The sequence below is a fragment of the Balaenoptera musculus genome, chromosome 19 (genome assembly GCF_009873245.2).
Source record: "Balaenoptera musculus isolate JJ_BM4_2016_0621 chromosome 19, mBalMus1.pri.v3, whole genome shotgun sequence".
Lineage (NCBI taxonomy): Eukaryota > Metazoa > Chordata > Mammalia > Artiodactyla > Balaenopteridae > Balaenoptera > Balaenoptera musculus.
The window spans coordinates 14,254,456-14,270,345 of record NC_045803.1 but is presented as its reverse complement, the minus strand read 5'-3'; the positions used below and the strand labels follow the sequence as shown (position 1 = coordinate 14,270,345).

At 53.4% G+C, this 15,890-nt stretch overlaps 1 protein-coding gene and 1 long non-coding RNA gene across 6 annotated transcripts; both read right to left on the bottom strand.

Moving 5' to 3' along the window:
• Positions 1-67: 67 nt before the first annotated feature.
• On the bottom strand, positions 68-14,800 carry HNRNPL (heterogeneous nuclear ribonucleoprotein L). Of its 5 annotated transcripts, none has more exons than XM_036833277.1 (13): positions 12,180-12,440; positions 10,114-10,232; positions 9,172-9,409; positions 8,956-9,041; positions 7,816-7,912; positions 7,658-7,730; positions 4,246-4,317; positions 3,854-4,134; positions 2,649-2,770; positions 2,134-2,335; positions 1,233-1,290; positions 1,037-1,132; positions 68-452 (listed from the first exon to the last, which is right to left on the bottom strand). In XM_036833277.1, exons 1-13 carry the CDS (start codon positions 12,438-12,440, stop codon positions 394-396), a joined length of 1,764 nt encoding a protein of 587 aa, XP_036689172.1. In that variant the 3' UTR covers positions 68-393. The 5 variants fall into 5 exon arrangements, with proteins under 5 accessions (XP_036689172.1, XP_036689171.1, XP_036689175.1 ...); XM_036833280.1 differs by lacking the exon at positions 12,180-12,440 and adding an exon at positions 14,740-14,800 and having other exon boundaries at positions 85-452; XM_036833278.1 differs by having other exon boundaries at positions 93-452; positions 12,345-12,458.
• LOC118885015 lies at positions 9,752-10,097 on the bottom strand. The gene is made up of 2 exons (XR_005017423.1): positions 9,993-10,097; positions 9,752-9,902 (listed from the first exon to the last, which is right to left on the bottom strand). It is a non-coding gene; the product is annotated as an uncharacterized LOC118885015 (long non-coding RNA).
• Positions 14,801-15,890: the final 1,090 nt, after the last annotated feature.

Here is a 15,890-nt window from a genome sequence, read left to right as displayed (position 1 = left end):
GCTGTGTCCTGGCCGGCCTGCCCCTCTTCAGAAGACTGAGTGTGAGGGAAGCAGACACACCCCAGAATCCCAGAAAGTGCTACGTTTATTTTCCAAACAATTTTATTGAAATGTGCCAAGAGTACACGGGCAGCACAAATGTATGAACAGGAAAAAAAAAAAAAAATCACATGTACAATAATTTTTAAAAAGTGAAGGTTAATCTTGGGAGATATCAGTTCCCCTTCCCCTCCCCCTTTAGACTTCCAGCGTTTCCTTTATGGTTAAGCCTCTACTAACCTAGCATTAAAAAAAAGGAATACAGGAACATCTGCAAAACAAAACAAACAAAAAAACCAGCATAAAGGAAAGAAATGTTTTCCTGCTCAGATGGGACTCTCCATAGGCACCTAATTAGGAAGCGTGCTGAGCAGTGGAGAAACACAACTTCAGGGTGTAAGGGTACGGCCCATCTGCAAAAGAAAGGACAGAGGTGTAACTGGGCCCCTCTCTGGATGCTCCCCCCACCCAGGGTTCCCCTGGTTTTGCACACATCTCTCATTTTCTGCAATTCAACTGCAAGGGTCTAACTCTTCACTGCCACTTTTGAGACTCAAAAACAAGCCTAACACACAAGGCATTTCTCCTTCTCTTCCTTCAATTCCATGGAGGATCCCATTCCCAGCTTTTCAGCTGGCGCACAACAACAGGCCTGCCCAGGAACTGGGTGGGCAAATTTTACCTGCTGGCTGTTACAGCCCCTTTTCCTGGGTACTGAGCCAGCCTCTGATGCACAGAGAATGGCAGCTCCCTGGAGGACAAGCCTGAGCAACTCCCAAGCTGGCAGAGCGGGCGGCAGCAAGCAGCTAGGCTGGCCCTCCCGCATGAAACATCAGGCTGCTCTCCTGGCCACCAGGTCCCACCTGCCTGTGTCAGTGACCATAAGGAAATCCCTGGGGCCCTATCTTGATGGCAGGAAGGATGGCTCTGGCCCGAAGCGAGCCAACCCATTAAGCCACAAGGGGGATGGATGACCGCAGGACCCACAGACACTCACTTGGGTTTTTCATCTGATAATGGTTCAGGAAGCCCAGAGTCTCCAGGGCATCGCTCTTGGATTCCCACTCCAGCAGCCCAGAGGAGCTGCGTTCACCTGACGGGAAAAACAAAGGTTTTAGGCTGACTGAGCAGGAGCCAGGGAGCTGCCCAGCTACAGTCAAGGAATGGGGGAGGAGGTGGGGCAGCTCACTCACTTTTGCCTGAGAATACTTTCACAGAAGACGGCCGCTTCACTCCCAGCTCATCGCAGATCTGCAACAGAAACAGAAAACAGACTCAAAGGACTTCCCCGGCGGTCCAGTGGTTAAGACTCCACGCTTCCACTGCAGGGGGCATGGGTCTGATCCCTGGTCAGGGAACTAAGATCCCGCATGCGGCGTGGCCAAAACAAAAACAAAGAACAGACAGACTTAGAAACACAAGGAGTGCCACATGGTGGAATTCAAGCACACCACAGCTGAACACTTGGATTTTTCTGGACAAAAGAGTTTCTAAGCTTTTATCACACACTCTAAGGTGTCCCTGTAATCCCCCCAAAGGTTGAGAAACACTGCTCTTAACTATTTTGTTGCCTAAAACCGGGAAACTGCTTTTTAAATTTCCCATCTTCAGCTGTTATTTGGGTGTGTTCTGGCACTAGGTAAATGTTCGCTAAACCGAATAGCAACACCTCAGGCCACAGTAAGGCCCAAAGTCCAACTCCACAGTCAGACTTCCACCCTTCCCCAAAGCTGCCCCGGTTCCCTCTGATAGCACCATAATGGGACCCTCCCTTCTAATGTCATCTAGGCCCCAGACGGCATGACAGTGTGGATGTTTCGAGATTGGACGCCAATCACCAGTCCGTCATCCAGACAGGGAGGAATCTTTCAAGGCAAATGAGCAGCCACTCTGACTTGCCAAAAATACAAGAAGCATGGTAAACTCCACTGTTGCTGGAAGTCTGGTGCCATTCTGAGCCTTTCTTGGTCCCTGCTATGTCCCTAGCACCCAGCCCAGAGCCCAGCAGAGCAGCTCAATAGGTATTTGTTAAAATACAAAAATGAATGGCCTCCTCAGACGGCTATGCTGAAGGACCAAGTCCACGGCACCCACCTCAAAGAAATTCTCCTCAGTCACCTCCAGAGGGGCATTGAAAAAGTGTAGCACGTTGCTAGGGTGCTGGATGCGGTTCTTGGCTGCCTGCTCTGGAGTGGAGAACCGATTGTTCCTTGACTCACTGAAGTCTTTGTAACTGCAGGACCCATCTTCTAGCCCATATGACTGACCGGGCATGATGGCTGGTTGTTTGGAGACACTGCAGGAGTGAAGGGGAGCCCTGTGTCAGACCTCAAGTTGTCCCCCACCTTCTCCTGTGGCCTCCTTCCTGTCCGACAGCAATGTATGTCTCAGAGGGCACTGCTCCACAGCTGAGGAGAGGCCGACACACTTTCGCCCACTGCTTCAGAAGAACATCTGGGAACACACCTGCATGCCCAACTCCAGCCTGGATAAGCACTTGGCTTCTCTGTGCTCCTCTGACCTCTGTCCAGAGTGGGCCCCATTCCCCCTCCCTTCTCTCCTCAGTCCCTCTCCAATGCTCCCCAAGCCCGAGGAGCCTGGGTACCTACCAGACATTCAGCTTCTGCCCAAACATGAAGTTGTTGTTGAGGTGAGTAATGGCCCGGTCCACAGCATAGCCATCCGCCATCTCCACCATGGCGGCCCCCGGCTTGCTTTTCATGAATTTCACCTTGAGGAAAGCAGTCGTGATCAGCACCACCGCCCAGCTGTCAGAGACCCTTCTCCTGTCCCTTCCAAGTCAGTTAGAAGGAAGTCAACGCCTGCTCTGGATCGAGGCTTCCATTTCCTCACTTGTGAGGAGTCAGGAGAACAAAGAAGCGTGTCTGGCCCACAGCAAGTGCTCAGCCCAAGTTAGGCAGCAGAGACTAGGCAGTCTTTCCCTAACCTCAGGACCCGACCCATGAGTGGGTCATTTAACGAAGCACAACAGAAAAGCAGGAATGGTGGGAGAAAAAAAAGCAGCTACTTCCATCAACAGACATATGTACAGATATTGAGTCATGACTATGGGGGTTATGTTATAAAAACACTAAAAACAGTAGTGTCAGCTCTGAGTCCTGCTTCCACATACAGGTATGTGAACCTGGGCAAGTTATTTGCCCCCCATGCTTTCACTTCCCCTGCTTGCCTCATTACGGATTCTCGTGAGAATGAACAACTTACAACATTTAAAGCACTTTTAACAGTGGTACCAAAAAAACGCTTGACACGTTATTAGCTGTTAATGTTAATGGGCCAGGCCAGGGGCTGTAAACTCAAAGGCTTCCAGGACCCAGATGGGTTTGACAGAAGAAATGACCCAGTCTGAGGTGGGCAGTCACCAGACAGCCCCAGCCGACCGTTCTCCCAGGCAAGGCAGGAAGGCTCAGTGTTGCCATAGCATCTGAAGTGTTCCAGAGAAAATCCTTACATAATGATCTTTAACTGTGATGGGTAAATTTTATACACCGTAATATTTACGTAATATTAAGTACTAACACTTTCGTGTGATAAAGTCTTGTTTTTTTCCAAAAAAAATAACACTGAAAATTTAAAAAAAAGAAAAATAAAAAAATAAACCACCCACATAGCATGAGGACCAAATAAAATCCATCTGCAGTGTCACCTGATTAAACAAGTTACCCTCTCTGGACCTGCTTGCTCCTAAAGAGGCTCCTTCCCCCTTCTTTGCTCACTAGGGGGCCAAAAGGTCGGGGCCTCCCCTGGGGCTGCCAGGTCTATAAGGAAAGCAGTGGACCTAGCGGAAGCTCACCTTCTCCACATTGCCATACAAGCAGAAGACATTGAAGACCCGGTCACAGTTCATCTTAGACTGATCCAAGCCATAGACCATGAGCACAGGGCTGTCGGCGTGGGGGCCATACTCGGGTGGTGGGGGAGGGGGTGGGGGGTGACCATACTGGGGGCCGTAGCGACTTGGGCCCCGGCGGTGACCCCCCACTGGTGGGCCCATCCTTCTCCCTTCGTAGTGAGGTGGGGGGGGCCCGTAGCCCTCATCATGGTAATGGCTGTGGTACCCACCGTGGGGCCCTCCTGGGGGGTGGGAAGGAAAGAGAGGGAGGACGGGTGAGAATTTGCGCGTCGGGCGGCGGGCAGGGGCACATGAGCCACGGGAGTCCACGGAGGGGAACCCCCTGCCCTCACCATATTCTGCGGGGTGATCTCCCAGGAGAGGGGGCTGCCTCTGGCGTTTGTTAGGGTTGCTGCCAGGGTCACCTGCAGACAGAGAGAACAGTTAGAACCTAACTTGGAAAAAGGGGTAGCTCCCTCCCTCCTGACTACAGAGGCTGATCTCAGCGTCCCTCGGCTCCTGAGGGCCTGGGCAGTGGCCTTTCCTTCCTCACAAGGGTTACTGGGGCCTCCTTCCTGTGGCCGGACCCAGGGTGGGCACGAAGCCCAAGCCTCAAGGCTGGAGCCCACTGTCCCTCCCGCCGCCCACTCCAAGCAGGCTGCCTTCCTTTATCCGTGAAGGATGAAGCCGGGTTCCGGGCCTCTCACCTTCCCGAGATCTGGCAGGAAGCCCAGCTCTTGGGCCCTCTGGGGAAGTTGCAGCCACTATGGAAGCTGATATGGGGGCCGGGAACAGATTTCTAAAATAACTCCCAATGAAGGGAGAGGAGTTAAGAGCCAGAAAATAACCCATGGAAGGGTAGAAAAATAAAATTGGGCCCACAAAGCCCCAAGGGTCTAAGAGCGCTAGGGCCCACTCTCTAGAGAGAAGATTTTCTCAATCTTGGTACCGGTCACCCTCCCCTCTAGTCACATCCACCCCAAGAAAAGGGACTGTAGGAGAGGACAAACAGGGCGACATCAACATCAGTTCAAATGAGCAGTCATGTACAAGGCATAAACAGTCTCAGACAATGGCGCAGTTCCACCCCGCCCCAACCCCAGCTGCAGTTCATAATCGCTACCGTTAACTCAGCACTTGAGTGGCAAACACTGTGCTAAGTACTTTACAAACAGACATCACCGTTTCTTAAATTCCTCACAACAACCCTATGAGGTAGGTACTATTTTAGCCCCATTTTACAGATAAGGAAAATGAGCACTTAACTTTTAACTGAGCAGTTATAATACACTTTGGCCCAAGGTCACAAAGCAAGTTAGTGGCCAAGCTGGGACTTGAACCCAGGCCTGGTTGACTCCAAAAACCCAGGGCTCGGGACCACTGCCCTTTCCTGCCACCCGGCCTGGGTTTTGTTTTCCAACAGTCATTACAAAGATGGAAAAGGGCTACTTACAGCAGAAGTACAGAGTACAATGTCCATTTGTCACAAAAAACAAATCTGTATTTTCTCTTACCATTGGACGCTTCAACAGTGAGTTAGCACAGTTCTGAAAGATGGCGTCCCATCAAACATACACTGCGACCCTGCATCACATGGTTTTACAGTCATAAATACAAGTTACGGTACACATCCGACACAACTTTTTTTTAAAGAATTGTTTTAAAAGTCAATGTTTTGATTAAATCAAAAATGGCTCACAGATGTTCTGTCCTCAGAAGATATCAGAAAAGTGGCAAATAAAGGTGTATGAAGTGGGTAGTGTCCCTCCATGTTGTCACCTCCTCACATTGTGTGCTGCAGTGCGGTGCTTCTGGCTGTGTAGCGTTCCGTGTGCGTGTCTCCTGGTTATGAGGTGTGCCAGTGGCCCCACTATGCCCGCGCTTTTGGCCTTGGGAGCACTCCCAGTTACCCGCCAGCAGGTAACTGTGTACCTCTGAGCTGTTTGGCTGTTTGGTTTTAGGTCTGTTTTGGTTTTTTTGATTTTTTGCTGCTGTTGTGGTTTAAGTTTGTTTTTGTTTTTTTTTTGGTTTCTGATCTCCAGTTGGTGCAGATTATGTTGGCAGCCGATGACTGCAGAAAAAATAAAAATATCAAAACAGAAAAAAAAAAAAGGCCCTCCCCAAACCAAAGGACTTAAAAAACGAAAAACAAAAAAAACCAAACCCACGTGGCGAGGAATGGAGAGGATCCTATTGTCTTGGAGGCCCATGGAATCTACTTCAGTCTATGAAACGTTCTCCGAAAAGAGCGCCGCTGGCTGGCTGGGAGAGCTGTTCTCTGTGTTTCCTACTTCTGTGTACATTTTCGGGTTCAAGTTTGCTTGGATTTTGACATTTTTTTAATGTTTAGTAAAAAAGCAATGTCTGCTGCCATGTTGCGTCTCTTTCTTTGTCTCTGTCTGCCTCTGTGCTTGTAGCTGTTCCTTGGAGCGCGGTGTGGTGTTCTTGATGTAGTGAGCTCAAGTCTGCGGCTGTTTCTGGGGACGTGGTGGAGGCTGCATGTTCTGTTCTCTCCAGGAAGAGCTAGTGGTTTCTACCCTGTGTGTTGGTGAGCAATGTGCAGAGGCAGAGCCGCTGAAGTCTGGTTCCCGAGGGGGTGGCGAAGCACCTCCCTCACTCCAGGTCACCTCAACAGCTCTCGTTTTTGACCCCCAGCCTGGGGGCGGCCAAAGCTGAGAGGCATCAAAACCAATGCACAGCCAGCCCCTGCCACTAGCCCCTGCCGGTCTGCACATCTTCTATTTATGTTCCTTGGAGAAGAAATGGTTGGTTGCCGTGTTTCTGTTAGCAGTCATGTAATGCCATTGCCCGCTCTGGTACATTCACTCGGTCACCAATTTGTCTCTGACCTCTGGAGGGGGCAGCGAGCCCCACAGCGCCCATTGTGAGGGTCCTGGGGAAGAGCCTAGCCCACCCGGCCCACGGCTTCCCAGCTGCAAGGGCGAACAAGACAGGCCTGCCTAGGAACAGGGGCCTCTGGCCTCCCAGGGCCTGTGAGATGTCAGCCACCAGCCACCTCCCTCAGCCCACGGCCTAGTCCGACGTATCAGACCAAGACAGAAACAGAGATGGATGGTCTTGCTGAGAGGGCGCCGCTGTTTTTCAAAGGCAAGGCTCCACCTCTCCCTCCTATCCAAGGCAAACCATTCTTGACAGACTCTAGGAAGGGGGTTGTCCATTTGGGCCCCCTGCAGAGATGTTGCATCCCCTCTACAAGTGAGGTGAGGCGTGTCCGCCCTGCTCCAATCCAGGGTGTCTCACCTCCACAAGGTCAACTTGCTCAAAGGCTCTGCTGCGAGGGCCTGGGAGCCCTCATCACATCCCCAATCTGTCCCCCCAGAAGCAGACCCTGTCAATAGTGGAGAGCAAGAGGACCACTCCTGGCCCAGTGAGAATGGGGTCAGTGACCCTAAGCACGCTCCTAGAAGAAAAGCAGCAGAATCCGTTTGGGAGCTGCTACTGGTTTGTAAGCCATTGCCGTGGCCTGTGCTCAGTGAGGCCCTGCTCCCCACCCCACCCAGGCCTCTGCCTTGACCCTGCATCCTCTGCTGCATCAAAGGGCCACAAGCAGCAGCTAGGACCTACAGAGGCCCCTCATTCACCCCCTCCCACTGGAGTGTATCTTCCAAGAGCTGACCCCCAAGGCCCTCCCATGTCCACAGGAGCCCAATGGCATTACATAACCCTGAGTCCAGGTCTATGAAGTGCGCTAGTCAAGTGAAGGCAAGGCGGGTATGTTTAAAACAAAGCTGCCGTCAGGATTACCTTGTCCACTGAGGTTGGGGTTTGTGTAGTCCCAAGTATCCTGATCATTCTTGAACACGTTTAAGCGTGTAGGCTGCAGGAACAAAAAAAGCTTGAGGTCAGCCAGGCTCCAGGCTCACCTAGGAAGCTGACAAGCGGCAGCCATTTCCCAGACCTACCTTCGCATATTCAATCTTCAGAGTGCAACAGCCTGAGTAGATGTCAGCCCCATTGAGTGAGGCCTTGGCCCGCTGGGCACTCTGCACAGAGTCAAATGTGAGTACAGTTAAGGGAAAGTCCCATCCCAAGAGCTCTCTGAAAAGAGCTTCAAGTTGCGCCAGAGAGGGAGGACAAGCAGCACCCCGAAGACTGCTCCAAGCGGGCTCTGGGGTTAGTTCACTGCCCACAGCCACCAGCCACGTGTACGGACGCAGCTGGAGTGCTGCCCCAAATGCGCAGACACGGCCAGAGCGCCTCTGAGACCTGCACTCCCCCCGCCCGGCCCCACCGCAACAACCTTCTCTGCCAGCGTCCCAGGCCGAGCCACCTTCTTCCTCGGCCTCATCCTCCCCCTGCTTCTACGCGCCCTAAGCCTGAACGATCTCTGAAACGTTAACTAGATTATACTCCTGCCCTGCAAACCCATCAGTGACTTCCCACTACACCGACCCAAGCTTCACCCCACTGCCTGGGACGCTGTAACTTCTTCCAATGTCCTAAGGAACTCTCTCCCCCTCGTCAGCTACTCTTCAGTTGTCAGGTTGCTCGCTTTCTCCAACGCTAAGCTCCTGCCCACCTGAGGACCTTTGCAGAGGTGGTGTCCTCGGCCTGAATATCAGTTCCCACCTCTACATGGAAATAAGGATAGCACCTTCTCAGAGACTTTCCCAGAACCCCTGTAAATTCTTTCCTCTTGTATCTCATGGCACACTCTTCTTTCCCTTCACACTTTAAACCCCATACTTTCACATTACACAACCCTTGAACATGTGTGTGTGGGTGTTTTAGGAGCACCAACTCCCTGTGCAATTGAAAATCCATGTATTTAACCAACCACAGATGGCATAATACTGTAGTATACATTTAGTGAGTGAGATTCACCTTAAGTGGACCCACAGAGTTCAAATCTGAGCTGTTCAAGGGCCAACTATTTAGGTGCGATTGTTTATTAACCATCCCTTCCATGAGACCATGGGCTCTATGAAGGCATCTGGCACATGGCAGGTGTTCAGGAGACACGTGCTGGTTGAAAAGATGGACTCCGACCGAGCCCTGTGAGCTCCCATCTCAAGGAACACCCATTTCCTAGCAAAGGATATTCCACCATAGCCTGGACTCCATTCTTCCGGAAAATGACAATTCTCTGGACAGGACCACAAGGGTTACAGATAGTATAAAGAACATCCTGTAAAAACCAAAGACAGGCAAGATGAAGGAACACTAGCAGGTCAGTCTGGCTCATGGGAGAAGACAGGAAGAAAAGGCAGGAGGGAGATTCCATAGAAGAGCCTAAACGAATAACCACTGGCACGCACCGTGGTAATCGAATAGATGGGGTTCAAGATGGTAAAGAGAAGCACACTGTTGACGCTCCTGGAGTCATCCGAGTCCCCGGGGCGGGAGATTTTCTGGCTGGTAGAGTAATTGACAAAAGCTGGGTGGCCCGCAATGTAGATCTGGTTGTCGGCTGCGTAGTTCACGGCGTTGCAAGCCCCCAACACATCTTCAAATTCCACCAATGCTTGTCTCTTTTTAGGCATTACCACCACATAACTGGCAAAGAGAACACACGTTGCAATCCTCTCAGGGGGATGGAGACAAGAGTCAGAGGACGACCTCAGTTATCTGTGATCCGACTCCTCCCTGGCCTCTGGACTCCTCTGTGCCCGTCATGGTTTCTTGACGTGAACACCCCCTTGCCATAAGTGGCACGACAAGCAAAAGAGGTGTGTGCGGCTTTGGCATCAGCTTCTCTGGGAAGCCTTCCTTCCCAACCCCTCACCTGATCGAGTCAGATGCCTCCCACAGACGGCTGGGTTTCCCCTATCACAGTGTTGACCACTCTGGCTAGGCAACTGTCTGGGAGGAATCAAGACAGTGATGTTCACTCCTCTATTCCCATTACTCACCATGTGCCAAAATTACCAGGCAGAGAGAGAGAAAAAAAAGGAATGAGAAAAAAAAAGGAAGGAGGGAAAAACACGGAACTTGCTGTAACTTATCCAAAGTACAATGGCTAACCCCAGGAGTAATGGAGCCCCAGGACCTAGCTAAAGGAAGGAGAGAAAAACACGGAACTTGCTGTAACTTATCCTAAGTACAATGGCTAAGCCCAGGAGTAATGGAGCCCCAGGACCTAGCTAAAGGAACCTGGACCGAAATGGCCAAGTTACTTCTAACCAGAAACCCGGTGACACACAGGACACCAAGGAGTTGACTCATCTGAACGCCCAACCCCTGGCCTCTGAGCTGAGTACCTGATGGGTCCAAACTCCTGCAAGGCCTCCACAAGGTCAGCTTCCACCACGCCGTCAATCAGGCCCCTGATGTGGACAACTGGGGAGGCGGGGGTTTTGTGCGGGTCATCGTAGTTCTCCTGAGAAAGGAAGCAAAAACAAGACTTCACTTTCTGCTGTACAAGACAGTGGATTACTGACTTCCGTGCCACTGGGGACTCAAACAGATAAAACATTTGAGTGTGTCACCCAGGAAAGACATACAGGGCAGGCAACTAGGGGCTGCAATTCAACCAATCACCCCACAAGGATTCTGGGCCAGCAGAGCAGAAGACCTGAGTGTATGGCCACATGCCTAATGGCTCTTACTGTAGTTTCTGACGAAGGCAAAATGCAGGACCAGACAAGTCCCAAGTCCCATCTTACAGTCTTCCCAGCACCAGTCTCTTCCCACTGGTCAAAGAAATGTGGGAAAAGAGTGGCTTGGAAAGGGAACTCAATTTTCTGCTGCAGCCTGAACCAGGACATTCCCTCTGCATTCACCCAAATTTTTCTGCCCCTCCCCTAGTGGAGGAACCTACCATCACCACACAGCCAAGCACTGCTGTTCCCCACCACTCATCCCCAGGTCCAGCAGGCGCCTCAGACACCGTGGCATCCAGGCCAGTCCTGACTGCCTCTAGTCTTTACTCTCTCACCAAAATCTGTATTGGAAAATACTACCTAGGTCAGACTAATGAAAAAGAGAGTAATCTTCAAAAGAAGAGAAGATCCAACCTGTACCACTAAAAATCAAGACAGTTCCCTTCCCAGGGGAAGTATCTTTCCACCCACAGACAACAGCGTCTGGGAATCAAGAAAAAGCAAAGTAACTTTCTTCATCTCTCCTGGGCTCTGGGCCCAGCCTCCCATGTGAGAACCACCAAGCAGAAGCCCATGTAACACGGGCAGAATTGGAATCTATTTCAGGAATGAACCACACAAACCACAGGAGCCACACCCGCCTGATGGTTACCAGCTCAGCGATTTGGAGTTCCACAGCCCTGAGTTCTAATCCTTGCCTCTCCTCAGACTAGCTACAAGACCTAAAGAAATTTACCTCGCCTCTGTAAATGGAGAACAGTAAGCCCATCCCTTACCTCACAGAGGAGTATTAAGAATTCAATTAAGATACCTTTCAAATGCGTGCAACAAGGCCTGGCACGGTTTAAATGCTAGTAAATCACGGCTACAGAGCACCGCTAAACCATGGAAAACTCTGCAAATGGCTGAACAGGACAGGGCTTCAGGAACTTCCAAGGAGGAGGGAATGGGCTCCAAGCCAGGAGTAACAATTGGTTGTCTTTGCGGAGAAGACTGAAGAGGCTGAACCCCTTACAAAGTGCCCACCCCTCAGGGAACATTTTGGTTCATCAAACCTACCGCACCCAGTTAACCCTCAAAAATGTAAGCAAACTTGTGATAACTCCAGAGCTTGGTCAACTTCCAAACGGCTAAAAAGACCTCTCACAACACTTTCTTCCGGTTTTTAATGCCCACAAAAATTAGACAGATATTCTGGTCTGGGGGAATATCCTCAAAGAAATCAATTTCTGTACTAAGACAAACCATGACGCTACAAACATCAAAAAGCGATCAGGCAGAATACCCCACTCAGGCACAGAAAAGGCTACCGCCCACCCATTCCCCGCTCACGCGGTGCCCCCCCCCCGCAACCGCCCACAAGGCCCGGGCAGGAGAAGTGCGCCTGCGCATGGGGCCAGAAAAGAAAATGATAAAGAAAAAATCGGCCCGACCGCGTGCCCGGCCCCCACAAGCCAGCCCGCGGCGCCTGCGCACTGCGCCACCTGCAGCGCGAGCAGTTTCCTCCGCCCCCACACCCCGCTCTGTAGAGCGCGCACGCGCAAGCGCCTGTCCTCGCGCAAACCCCGCCGTTTCCCCAACGCCTGCCCCTCCCCCACCCCGTCAACGGCGCGAGGGCCTGGGCGCGTGCGCACAGCACCCCCCCCCCCAAAATAAAGGCCCTCAACGTGAGAAATTTTTCCTCCCTTCCCGGCCGTCTCCGGCGCTTAGGGCCCTGGCCTCACCCCGCCGCCACCGCCCGCCGCCCCGGCTCCTCCACCGCCGCCGCCGCCTCCATGCTGGTCGCCAGCGTTGTCAGTCTTGAGCCGTTTAGGGGCCCGGCCGCCCTCACTGCCGCCGCCGTAGTAGCGGCCACCGCCGCCTCCGCCGCCCGCCGCCGCCATCTTCACCATCGCTCCGGACCGCCTCCGCTGCTCGTCCGGCTGCTGCCTCTGCTCCAGCCTCCGACGCCGCTTCTCCGCCCGGGGCAGCAGCCTCCGCGACATGGCGGCCCAGAACCCGCCTCCCCCCGCCTCTCATTGGGGGAGGGACACGCCCGTCACCCGCCGCCCCCACCCGATAGGGGGAGCCACTGGTCCCGCCGCTGGGGGAGGGGAAGCCTCCATACGCCTTGCGCACCTATTGGATAAAGCCCACGCCGTTCTGCAGGAGTGCCCGCCCTTGTTTGTCTGGGGCACTCCTTATAGGCGAGCGCTTTCTGCCAGTCTTTTCTGCGACCCCGCCGCCTTAAAATAAACTCCAACTTGATTGGTCAGATTTCTGACACTGCCTGGCCTCGTTAGGAGCACCTGATAGGAGCGGCGGTCCCCACTCTCCCCAAAAGCCCCGCCTCCTTCCCACTTTCATTGGTCTTCTCGCTAATCCATCAAACCGAAAGCCCTTAGTCTTCCGTCACAGCGACTACCTTTCCCGCGCCTCTCCGCAAGGAACCAAGGAGGCCCCTCCCTTTTGCCTCTCTCCAGTGGCTACTGCAGGTGTCCATCTTCTGCAAGACGCCCGATTAGTCAGTTGAGAGTGGAAAGAGTCCTCTCACCAGACGGTAGGACCACTGGTGGCCCCTGATTGGGTGAAAAAGGAGAGCCCATCCCTGACCCGTAGGCGCTCTTTGGCGCAGTCTAGGAAAGGATCGGAGGAGAGGACGCATGCGCGAATCGCTTTCAGGCGCCTCTGGAGGCGGGGCGACCCTCTAAAGGAGGGAAGGCCTGAAGTACCCTGAGTCTTTATTTACTGCTGTAAGCAGCCCCGCAAGGGCAAACTAAGTTAGAAGGGCAACTGCCAGTGCAGCTCTGTCCCCATCACTATATTCTATTCTTCTCCATCTCTAACCTTCACAACGCCAGAGAAAAAATTTTTGAACCCAATCTGACCCTTTCCTTCAGTATAAAACCATTTGCTGTTGCCGACTATCTTATGACCCAGTCCAGTTCCCCGGCGTCCTTTCACCACTCTACCACTAAATTCAACCACAAATAACTCCTTTCAATTTGCAGAAAGGGAAGGATCTTTCGCGCACCTCTGGATCTTTGGCCCGAGCAGGCCCTTCCACCTAGAACACTTTCTCCACTATCCCTCCTGCCGGAGCTAAAGAATAAATTTCTCTTGTTCGTGCTCTGCTCACTCTGAGAAGCGTTCCTTGTCCCTACCAGCCCAGAATCTCGGCTTCCCCCATAATAACCCCTGATCGCTCAGGCCAATGGTTCTCACGCGACAGCCCTTACTACTCTGGGTCGTCACAGTTTGGTGGCTGTCTTTTTCCGTAGCATGGAAGTGCTTGTGTGAGCAAGGGAGCGGTGGTCTCTGCCTCGGCCTTAGTGAAGCTGGCCACCCTACCAAGCGCCAGGTACAGCACCCGGCACAGTGCCAGCACTCTGCAAAGGGGAGTACTTAGGGTATTCTGAGCGTCTGGCGGGCCTTGTTTTCTCCGAGGCGGGTAGGGCCACCCCGCAGAGAACACCTTCCCAAGTCTCTAGGGTGCAACGACGCCCAACAGCCGGAACCTGGGGGCGGGGCTGGGGGGGTGACCTAGGATCCCGCCCTAAGGGCTTTAACCTTATGGGGCTGCCTGCTGGGGGGGGGAGGGGGGAGAGAAGGAGGGGACGCTGCGCTTAGAAAGCGAGGAGACAGACGTGGGAAATGCGGGGGACGCCCACCAAAGATGCTCTGGAACCTTTCCACTCGGGTGAAAGGGGGTTCCCGAAATAGGGGTCCTAGTGGAAACTAAGTTTGAAATGGGGTCAGTGGCACTAAGAGAGTGGGACCGGCCTGGTAGGTACGCGGGTTTGAGGAGATACGAAAGTTGGGGTGGGCTGGTGGAGATGTAAATCAGCTCCCAATCACCCCGAAAAGATCCGAAAGAGCCGGCCGAACGGAGATGGGGGACGGCGCAGCGCCTCCAACACGTGATCAGTGCGACGGAATTAAGGCGGTGCGGCTCCGACTGAAGGGCGGGGTCGCGAGGTCCAGACGTCAGAGGAATGTGGTGGGGGGAGGGGGAGAGAGGGGCCCCTCCCCTCCCCGCCCCCGCGCCCGGCCCGGACGCCCCTCGCGCCGGCGCGCGCCGACGGGGCGCGACGGAACCGTCCCCCGCGCGGCACGTTCCAGGCAGCTCGGCCGCCCGAGCGCGCCCACGGCTGGCGACCGGGCTGCCGCGTTAGCTGCACACCCGCGCTCCCGGCTTCCGCCCCTCCCCCACCCCTTGCACACGGGCCGCGGTCGCGGGCCCCGGGCGGCGCCTCCCTGGGATCCCCCCTCACTCCTCCCTGACCCCTCGCCCCCAGCCCCTACCAGTTCGGCGGCGAGCCTGGCCGGCCGTCCGAGATCGAAAAGAGAGCAGACACTGGGAAGTTTTGGGGGAGGGAGGGGCGGGACTTAAAGGGACCACGACCTCTTTCCAGCCCGGGGAAAAAAAAATTGGGGGGGGGTAGGGGGGGGAGATCGAGAGTTGCTCTGCGGTTGAATGGAGGAAACAACGCAAAAAGGGAACGGGAAGACTCCGCGTCCCTTTTCCCCAAACATCCCCAGCCCCTCAATACCCGCCCCCCATCCCTCACAGAAAGTCGCACAGTTGTTTGGGAATCACGCCTCATTCCTCCTGGTCAGCCAAGTGTTCTGTTGGTTGAGGTAAATGTTGGGGTGCACATTGTACAGACGGGGAAATGGGCTCAGGGGACGCTAGCGACCTACCCGGGATCCCACCGCTTGTAAGTGGCATATAGCAGGATTTGTCTGCCACCAAAGACACATACCCAGTGCACTGCAGTGCCTGTTAACAGTGATGGGGTCTGCAATATCCCTTGGAGGGTAAGAGCATGAGTCCTAGGGTCAGACTGCCAGCGTTCAAATATGGACGGTGCACCTACTTACTCTGTGGCTTTGGGAAAGTGATTTAGCATTCTGGGGCCTCTGTTTCCTCATCCGGTAGGAGGTTGGTAATAGCACCTGCAACGCTGGGTGGTCTTGAGAAGTGCTGAGAATGTCTGGAAGCAGAGGGGACCTCAGGTCTACCTCCATTTCAGAAACTGAGGCTCAGAGAGGGGAAGGACCAACTGAAATTCACCACAGCTGGGCAGCATCTGAAAGAACAAGTCCTCCCCTCTTTAGGGCCCCCGTGGCATAATCCAACCCTTGTGGGCCCATCCAAATCCATGCCTAACCCTTTCCACTTGTCCTCTACATGGCACGAACACTGGTTTTCCTTCTGTTTATCAGATACCCAGAGCTCATTCCTGACTCTGCACTGGCTGTTCCCTCTGTCTAAAACACCCTTCTCCCAGATCTTTGCTCCTCATTTGAGAGGCCTTGGCTCAAATGTCACCTCCTGAGCACCCCAGCCTAGTTAGTCGCCATACACAGTTACAATCATGGCTTCCCATTTATCTCCCTCTTTGCTCTTATTGCCATGTGAAAACAACCAGTTATTTAATTTTTGTCTCCTC

What these genes read in the sequence shown, in the direction of transcription:
- HNRNPL (XM_036833276.1), bottom strand. Translation starts at nt 12,440, where the DNA reads ATGTCGCGGAGGCTGCTGCCCCGGGCGGAGAAGCGGCGTCGGAGGCTG. An exon ending in TGTATGGCAATGTGGAGAAG is followed by an intron (nt 2,771 to 3,853) that starts GTGAGCTTCCGC and finishes GCTTTCCTCAAG; the next exon opens with GTGAAATTCATGAAAAGCAA. An exon ending in TTATCAGATGAAAAACCCAA is followed by an intron (nt 453 to 1,036) that starts GTGAGTGTCTGT and finishes TTTCTTTTGCAG; the next exon opens with ATGGGCCGTACCCTTACACC.